The sequence below is a fragment of the Amorphotheca resinae genome (assembly GCF_003019875.1).
Source record: "Amorphotheca resinae ATCC 22711 unplaced genomic scaffold M430scaffold_4, whole genome shotgun sequence".
Taxonomy (NCBI): domain Eukaryota; kingdom Fungi; phylum Ascomycota; class Leotiomycetes; order Helotiales; family Amorphothecaceae; genus Amorphotheca; species Amorphotheca resinae.
In genome coordinates, this window is record NW_020194474.1 from 1,661,422 (window position 1) to 1,670,727 (window position 9,306).

General features: G+C 49.5%; 3 protein-coding genes across 3 annotated transcripts; all 3 read left to right on the top strand.

Annotated features, from left to right (window-relative positions):
* Positions 1-82: 82 nt before the first annotated feature.
* On the top strand, positions 83-1,547 carry M430DRAFT_17957 (hypothetical protein; the record flags this gene model as incomplete). The annotated part of the gene is made up of 3 exons (XM_024863771.1): positions 83-304; positions 1,053-1,074; positions 1,282-1,547. 3 exons carry the CDS (start codon positions 83-85, stop codon positions 1,545-1,547), a joined length of 510 nt encoding a protein of 169 aa, XP_024722560.1.
* Positions 1,507-4,118, top strand: M430DRAFT_225191 (hypothetical protein). The gene is made up of 7 exons (XM_024864710.1): positions 1,507-1,907; positions 2,039-2,161; positions 2,216-2,327; positions 2,381-2,585; positions 2,636-2,791; positions 2,843-3,297; positions 3,350-4,118. The coding sequence occupies exons 1-7, from the start codon at positions 1,865-1,867 to the stop codon at positions 3,939-3,941; spliced, it is 1,686 nt and encodes a 561-aa protein (XP_024722561.1). The 5' UTR covers positions 1,507-1,864; the 3' UTR covers positions 3,942-4,118.
* A 918-nt stretch (positions 4,119-5,036) lies between these two features.
* On the top strand, positions 5,037-9,027 carry M430DRAFT_49534 (hypothetical protein; the record flags this gene model as incomplete). Its single annotated transcript, XM_024868076.1, has 11 exons — positions 5,037-5,057; positions 5,188-5,462; positions 5,516-5,642; positions 5,693-6,279; positions 6,327-6,740; positions 6,793-7,043; positions 7,092-7,231; positions 7,282-7,386; positions 7,436-7,838; positions 7,889-8,102; positions 8,154-9,027. The coding sequence occupies 11 exons, from the start codon at positions 5,037-5,039 to the stop codon at positions 9,025-9,027; spliced, it is 3,411 nt and encodes a 1,136-aa protein (XP_024722562.1).
* Positions 9,028-9,306: the final 279 nt, after the last annotated feature.

Here is a 9,306-nt window from a genome sequence, read left to right on the forward strand (position 1 = left end):
GTTGATCCGAGGGGACCATCTTGCTGCTGGTCTCACTGCCCGCGGGGCCCGGACAGAAGGAGAGAGCTTGAGGAGCATCGGCATGGCACAATCGGGGGGTGGGAACTTGGAAGAGAAGAAGCAGCAGCAGAAGCAGCAAACAGCTAGGGGGAGCTCGGGCGGCGCATCTCGTGCAGCGTCGAGCGGTCTGCGCCGTGAGGAAGCATCTGCGGCTGAGCAGAAGAACCAGAGATCCAAACTCCAAAAGCATGCGTGTCCACGGGATCGAATGAGGAGCCGTAGCTTTATCTGCGGACAATTCTTCGTTAGTAGTGATAGACGGTCAGAGCGAGCTTCTTCGGCCCTGTTGTGTCCTGGTTGCAACTTACTACTAGGTACATACGGAGGTATTCGTACAGATGAGGTACATAGATTAGTAGGTACATGATGTAAGGACGTATGTACCTTACTCCATAGGTACATAGGCCGATGGTATAGGTACATCGGTAGCCAGGTACCTCGACAATAATAAGGGAGATAATGGTAAGGATAATGAGAACGGTAATAACAGATTTTTTCATCATAAATAATACCCTCCACTGCATCATCATTATCACCATTAACATCGACAACTCATGGCCAGATATACAAGTACCTTATGATACGTCTGATTCTAGAAGACTGATAAAAGGGCTTTTGACAACCGCCCACGCTATTCGCTGAAGGGCTTCTCTCTTAGCCCTTCCACCCGCCCCCTGAACCATTCTATACTGTTTCTAGGCTCTGAAGCCACGATGGACACTGCCACTACGCTGGACTCGGCCGCCCAGGGTTGTGAGACGTGGGGCCTTTGCCATGTGCGCGCCCATGTGGGAACCGCGCCCTAGAACGGCATTCCGCACAGAGCAGTAGTAGTGGTAGTAGTGGTCAGCGTACGCAGTACATTAACACCACGGATTATTACCTTACGAAGTATAATTGTGACCGCATCACCCTTGGAATCCTGGAGTCAAGACCCTGGACCTCCACCTCCCGCGTGAACGCCTCAATCCTCCTCGCTGACTGCTCCGTAGACTGTGGACTGTGGACGCTGGTGTATGTACTATGTTCAGGTCCGTAGACTACAGTAGTAAGTCCTCCGTACCGTAGCCAAACTCGTTCAGTATTAAAACACCCAGCTCTAGTAGCTGTTATCGACAGGGCCCACTTCCTCCTGTCCTTTTGACTCCTGAGTCCTGGCTCCTGGCTCCTCTCTCTGCCCGATACCCCCCGTCTGCTAATCACCTGCAAGAGCATGAGTAGTGGCTCGTGTACGGAGTAAGGGCCCTCCTGCTAGTACTACTCTCACACTCACTGCTACTATTACCGCCGCTGCCTCCATCACCACCACTACACCTCCCACGACCTCCCTACTATCCGCTGGTACTTCTTGCTCATCTCTAGCTACGAGCAGGAAGCGGATTGGTCCTGGCTACAAGGACGTCAAAGAAGCGTCCCCGCAGCTTGTCACGACGTCTGCAAGGCCACCAGCCCCTGGTGTGGTTGAGAGACACTCTTTCTTCCATTGAGAAACATTTCTCCCTTTGATACCCGTTTCAACCGTCCGACCTCCTCAGACCCCACTCGATTCCTCCAGGACAAAAGGCAGAAAATATTCTCCCTCACCTCCGACTCTTCGCTTCCGACTCGCGCTTCCCTCCTCGATTGAGCACTCCTCCCCAAGCAACCTCGATATTCGAGATCCAATTCGAGTCCCCACCACATCTCCGAGACGCCTTTCCTCTGTTACTGATTGTGGTGGCTGGTGTATGATCGGTTGTTCTGCATCCTACTATGCCTGTGGGCGGAAGATATCTGCCACAGTTTCCTCAGTCTCGTCGCGCCAATGGGGAACGGTCAAGGCAAACCGGTGAACTTCTCAGGTGAAGGTATGTATCTGAAAGAACCCCTCTAAAAGATGCGGGTGCAAGGCCGGCGCTGCAGCCCGCGGCCATTGGCATTGTGCGCTCTAATTGAAACCAATCCAAAGCGAGAGACTAACGATCGGGCTTCCCCATAGTGAACCTCAATCATTTTCGACTCTTGCGAGTTGTGGGAAAGGGTGCCTTTGGGAAGGTTCGGATTGTTGAGAGGAAGGATACCGGGTTAACCTTCGCACTGAAGTATATCCGCAAAGATGAAGGTTAGCCCCTCTCTCCCTTCGCTCCATAGCTTCTGCTGACACCCGCCAAAATAGTTGTTCGATCTGAGAGTGTGCGGAACATAATACGGGAGAGAAGAATGCTGCAGCATTTAAATCACCCATTCATTTGCAATCTACGATACAGCTTCCAGGATATCGAATATATGTGAGTCCGAACCGCCCGCCTAACCGAGGCATCTACTGAGGATGCATATGCAGGTACCTCGTGGTGGATTTGATGAACGGCGGCGATTTACGATTTCACATCTCGAGAAAGACCTTTACCGAAGAGGCGATTCGATTCTGGATTGCGGAGCTGGGTTGTGCCCTGAGATACATACACAAGCAGGGGATTATACATCGGGACGTTAAGCCTGATAACGTTTTGTTGGATTCCGAGGGCCATATCCATTTGGCGGATTTTGTGGGTGTATCTTGTTCAATTGCTAGGGAACCTCTGCTGACTTGGGCTAGAATGTTGCGTCTGATTTCACTCCCGGAAAACTGCTAACGAGCAAGTCTGGGACTCTTGCCTATCTTGCCCCAGAAGTCTACAAGGGAAAGGGGTATTCATCGGGGGCGGATTGGTGGTCTTTAGGCGTTTTATTCTATGAATGCATCTACAGTAAGGTATGGTTTCAGGAATCCTGCCTTTCCCGCTTTAAACTAATCATAATCCAGCGTCCATTCGAGGGAAGCACGCAGTCCATGTTATCCCTACAAATCACCCAAGCCGCCCCAAAATTTCCCGTCACCTCACCACCGGTCTCGATGCCTTGTCTGCATGCAATCAGCTCGGCGCTTGAGGAGGATGTAGAGAAGCGAATGGGAGCGGTGAACTTCGAGAGCTTCTCAGATAACCCTTTCTTCAGATCGATAGACTTTGAGGCATTGGAGAGAAAGGAGATCGAGCCAGTATTTGTGCCATCGAGTGAAAAGACAAATTTCGACGCAACCTATGATCTCGAGGAGTTGCTTTTGGAGGAAGCGCCTCTGGAAGCTCGGGCACGGAGACAAAAACCAAGAGAGGCACTCAAGGAGGACGCAACAGAGAAAGAGGTACGGGAGGATGAGTTATATAAGATGATCGAGACATTGTTCCTGCCATTCGATTACACAACTGCAGCGTACGATAGGTTCAACTCCCTTCCCCCTCTTCCACATCCTTACACTAACCAGGCTGCAAAGATATTCCGAGGCTTCAGGTCCAGGTACTTCGGGTAACCCCGCGGATTGGACACAACCTCCACCAATCCACCCCACCACTTCTACCGAAGAGACTTTAACCAGGACTGTGAGTTCAAGATCACACTCTAGGCGGAGAAGGAGCACTAAGTCTCAGCCTTCGACTCCAACTGGCTCCCCACGATTGCCAACAGACACCCCGCCACTTCCAAATGGGCAACCCACATCTCAATCACCAACCTCGAGCCCCCAGTCAACAGAGACCCGTAGACCTCGCCAGCTCTCCAAAGTCCAGAATCCACTTCCGCCTTATCATCAGCCATACAACCGCCCAACGCCAGCTGGGACCTCACGGAAAGAATCTGTGGCGGGTGGTGTATCAGTCGTGCTGGGTGCAGAGGGCAGCTGGTCCGATTTGGCCAAACAAGATGCTACTCTCCCAGCCGATGCTAAGTTGATCGCGGCTACTGCGAAACCTACCGGGATGCTGGGATTCTTGAACAGGAAGAAAGGAAGGGGTCATAGCCCAAAACCACAAGAGCGTGGGATTCTAGGCAAGGAGGGCGCCAGAGTCATCATCAGTAGCGGCTCATGAAGAATGTCAGTCATGAGGTTCACGAGAGAGGACTAGATCCAAGCATGTTTGGGATTAACGGTAGCATGGGGGCATGGATCGGATGAGATAGACACGGATCCTTTGGCGAGATAATATCATGTGTACATTGTGCTACGACAAAGGGGGTTCCCCTTTTCTTCTTCTGCTTCTCCTATCACTTCTCTATAATGTTTTTTATCAATCCAGCAGGAAGGATGTTTGCAGATTTCATGGCATGGTGTTGGAAGAATAACTCTTTTGATGGGTTGTAATGCTCGCAGGATAGAAGATACCACAGTGCGAGCGCGGCAGGGGTCGGTGTACGTATATATATGATACCAATACTACTTTAGTTTATGGATATGGATCTTTTCTCTTTGGTTGGATTTGCGGTGGTGGGAAGGAGCTGCGATCTAGGTATCTGCAAATTGGTCGAAGACGGGACCAGAGATGCACTCTGAGAGGAGCCCGACTAACTCTATCATTGAGCCCAGATTTATCGTTATATAAAATGTACATGCATGAACTTGCTTGCTCCACCTAGTGATGCTAGGTACTTTTGAACAAGATTCGGAACATACATACCCTAAAGACTATCCGATGCCGACTGCAACCCGGGAGGAAAAGTTGCGAAAACCTATTAGCTTCCGTATTTATTCGGGTATCAATTGCATTCTGTATCAGCGATATTCCTTCTGTCTGTTTCCCTGCTGGGATATTGTTCTCATGCGAGTAACATAAATCATAGAGTATAGAGCTAAGCCATCTATGCGACGAATTGAGAGATTGAAAACCTTGTGTAAAGTACAGGTACTAGAGCTCAAGAGTGGTGTTTATCCACTTTGAGTCTGACTTGTTACGATATATATTTTCAAACGTCTTTTTGAATGAGCAAGTAGAGAGGTGGTCCCTCTTCCGCCCCCATGTGAATCCCCGCGTCTCCAGACCCGAAATAATTTCACCGCCTGTAAGCGAAACGCTAACCTCATTAGAGACTATTGAAAGTGGCAGAAACAAACGTCAGTGTCGTGTAGAAAGCCGGAAATAGAGAATGGACAGACAGAGCATGGTGTAGAGCACGCTCAATCCGACTCGATGGATGGTGATTGGGAGGAAGTAAGTCTTTGCCACTATTCCTTGATTCCAAGCTTGGAACTCTGCCAAACAACCGCGAGATCAGCCATACACTACGCGGGGCAGCCTCATCACGTCTGAGGGCATGGATGCTGATATCTCGTCCCCATAGGTCAACAGACTTCCTCTGCCTCCTCCTGGGGCACACGCTGTGCCAACTCCAGTAGCAACATTTGCTTTCGATACCAACCAGGAACTCCTCTGGATCGGGAACGAATATGGACGCGTTTCAAGCTTCTACGGGACTGAACTTCAGCGATACACGTCTTTCAAAGCCGGAGAGGGACCTGTTCGCCAGATACTCTTCCATGATAAAGGCGTTATTGCCCTCGGGTCTAAGAGTATACATATGGCGATGCGACGGGGGCCCCCAATATGGCACATCACGTACGCCACCTAGATCTCATACCGGCAGGACAGGACTGATTTCGCTCTTTTAGTCACGATGAAATGAAAGACCTTCGTTGCATGAGTTACACATCTAGAGGAACCTCTGAAATACTTGTTGCCGGGATGCAAGACCAGATGTTTACGATTGATGTAGACAAGGGAACGGTCACAAAACAGGTACAGATCCTCTGCCACGAAGGAGTTTCATTTTCTTACTGAACTCGCAGATACCTACCAAGGAACACTACACGATAATGAAAAGAAGCAGACATATCTGTGCTGCAACCAAGAATGGCGCCGTCAATATCTTGGACTCTATTACCTTCAACGTTATAAAAACCTGGAATGCCCACTCTTCGTTGATCAATGACATGGATGCACAACATGACTTCATTGTCACCTGCGGCTACTCCCTCCGCCAAGGGCAATCATATATGCTCGATCCTCTTGTCAATGTATTCGACTTGAAGAATATGATATCGTTGCCTCCGATACCCTTCCCCGCTGGCGCAGCATATGTACGCATGCACCCGCGAATGTCAACTACCAGCATCGTCATATCTCAGCTCGGTCAGATGCATATTGTTGATCTGATGAACGTAAATACTAGCAACGTTAGACAAGCGAACGTTTTGAGTTATCTGAACATGTTCGAAATTGCACCATCGGGAGAGGCACTCGCACTAGCTGATGCTGAGTGCAACGTCCATCTTTGGGGATCTCCCTCTCGGATACGCTTTGCAGAGTTGAGTAACCCAGTTGAATTTGCTGACCCCGACGACGACCCCACAACGATGGATTGGAGTGTGGACACGTAAGTTTGCTCTCATGAAACCCGGATCATCGCTGACATTGAAGCAGCCCTCTGAGTAGTGTTGGAATGCCATACTACCGTGAGCAACTCCTCTCCGCGTGGCCAAGCCATATGATATTTGAAGTGGGAGCTCCACCACCGAAGATCGACCCACAGTTTCTGTCAACTCTGAAAGCTACTGAATGGGGTGGGTATGGCAGAAATACGAGAAACATGAAGAGAAATCAGGTCGAGAATACAAGAACGGCGGAGAAGGCATCTACGAGTATCCAGGCACCGAAATTTCTGAGTGAGAAAGCGAGGGAGGCCGCCAACGATGCTTCCATGGAAAAGAGAATCAACGACGTTGTTGATGCTATTGGAGCCACCGAGCTTTCAAGCTTGAAGGCAGAGGTTCCCGTGATGTATCGGAACGTCGAGATAAAATACAGCAAGTTTGGAGTGGACGATTTCGACTTCGGGTCAGTATACACGTTCTATTATATGCGTTCCTTGAGAACTGACGTCTGATAGCTTTTATAACCAAACGTCCTATTCTGGATTGGAGATTCATATAACAAATTCCTACGCCAATCCGCTATTACAAGTAATGCACTTCACTCCTCTGATCCGAAATCTGGCATTGCAGCATACTGCTACCGGATGTATAAATGACATGTGTCTGTTATGCGAGATGGGATTTCTCTTTGATATGCTTGACAAGGCCGAAGGATCTATTTGCCAGGCTACGAATTTACTGAAAACATTCAGCAACCACCCGCAAGGTGAGTTAGGTACGAATTTAGTATTGAACTACGCTAATTGGGAACTAGCTGGGCCACTCGGCTTGCTTGAGGAAGACGCGCCGGGCTCATCACTTACAAACATGCTTCAGGGCCTGACCCGCTTCTTGCTAGATAGAATTGCTCAAGATTATAGGAGCGTCCCACCTCATTCAGCTGCTTTTGACCAGGCAAGTCTCCTTACGAAGACATCTGTTTTCTCCTTTGCTGACAGTATAAGGTTTTGGCCACTTCTGCCACTACGGCTATTCGATGCATGAATTGTCGAAGTGAACATACCCGACCTGGAACGACATTTGTCCATGATCTTCTTTACCCCGTGCCGGTACGTTACTTATCCATGAGGTTTGCGTACACGAAGCTGACCCGATTAGAAATTAATGGTACGGAATCCTCGCGCCCCTAAACAATCGTTCTCCCAAATTCTCAAGTCGAGCGTCGAACGTGAGACCACAAGTCGAGGTTGGTGCAGCAGATGCCAGCGATATCAATCTCTCGCAACTAGAAAGACCATCCACAGCGCCCCAGCCGTTCTTATGCTCAATGCAGCTATCAATAGCCCAGAGGCTAAGCAGTTCTGGTCCATTCCTGGCTGGCTGCCAGAAGAAATTGGTGTGATCATTGACCAAGGGCAGTTCTACTGCTACCAGGGAGATGACTTGAAGCTTCATCTACAGAGGGGCATTCACAATATAACCGTTTACTCCCTGATTGGAGTTGCAGCGAACATTGAAAGTGGACAAAATCAGAAGTCTCACCTGGTATCCCTAGTTAATGGTAAATGCTCTCTAACCCGAAGCATATTTATACTTACTTACCTATTATAGTTGCGCAGTCCCGGCCAACGGCACCGGCAGAAAGCCAATGGCATCTATTCAATGACTTTTTAGTCCGGCCAGTCAAGCCTGAAGAAGCTCTGACATTCAATACTTCTTGGAAGTTACCTTCTGTGATCGCATATCAAGTTAAGGTTGCGAACAACCGAATTGATAATTCATGGAAGCAGAATCTGGATACTTCCCTGCTCTACATGGATCATAAGTAAGCTCCATCTCAGCCAAGAAGCTATGTATGATACTGATCGTTTATAAGCACCAATGTGGGAGAGAAAACATATCGTCCTCTGAGACCAGAAGAAGCCCCGGGAGAAGGAACAATTATTGCTCTAGATACCGAATTCGTTGCCGTTCGCCAGCCTGAGATTGAAATGAATTCAGACGGAGAACGTGAGACTATCAGACCAATAGTCTATGCACTCGCCCGTGTTTCCGTGGTCAGAGGGTCCGGTGAAGACGAAGGCCTCCCCTTCATCGATGATTACATCGCAAGCAAGGAGCCTGTCGTCGACTACCTCACTTCATACTCCGGAATTGTCCAAGGAGATCTCGATCCCCGATACTCCAAACACAATCTGGTTTCACTCAAAGTCGCATACAAGAAGCTGTGGATCCTCCTAAATCTCGGCTGTAAATTCCTCGGCCATGGCCTCAAACAAGACTTCCGTGTAACAAATATCCACGTCCCCAAAGCGCAAGTCATCGACACGATCGATTTCTTTTTCGTCAAAGCCCGGCTCCGTAAGCTGTCTCTCGCATTCTTGGCCTGGTACCTCCTCAAGGAAGACATCCAGCTCGAAACCCACGACAGTATCGAGGATGCACGCACGGCGTTAAAGCTATACAAGAAGTATCTCGAGTTCCAGGACGCGGGCATCTTGGAGACGATCCTGCACGATATCTACAGGACGGGTCGGGAGATGAACTACAAACCCCCGGCGGCGAAGAAGGATGGTTATCTGATCCAGCGGACCGAGACACCCACCATACCAGGCGATTCCCCGGCCCCGGTCCCGGCCGACGCGTCGGTCTCGGGACCTACGACGCCTGTGAGAAGACCTGTCGGATTGTCGCCGGGCATGGGAGGATCGCTTGGCTGGACGCCGGGGAAAGGCTCGCCGTTTAGGTGATTTGATTTGATTTGTACAGTAGTAAGTAGTAGTAGCTCGTTGGTTCTCGCTGAATGTAATATGATACCTGTGTACCGTATACCTAGCTCCTGTGTCTGACTGTTGTTATCCACTATGAATGACCTCGTTATATATCTAAAAGCTTAATGATTAGTGCAAGACCGGATTCATTCATTCCCTTATCATTCCCTTATCTTTCTCTCCATCAATATCACATCACATTATATTCTCCCCCCCCCCCCCCCCCCCCCCCCCCCCCCCCCCCCCCCCCCCCCCCCC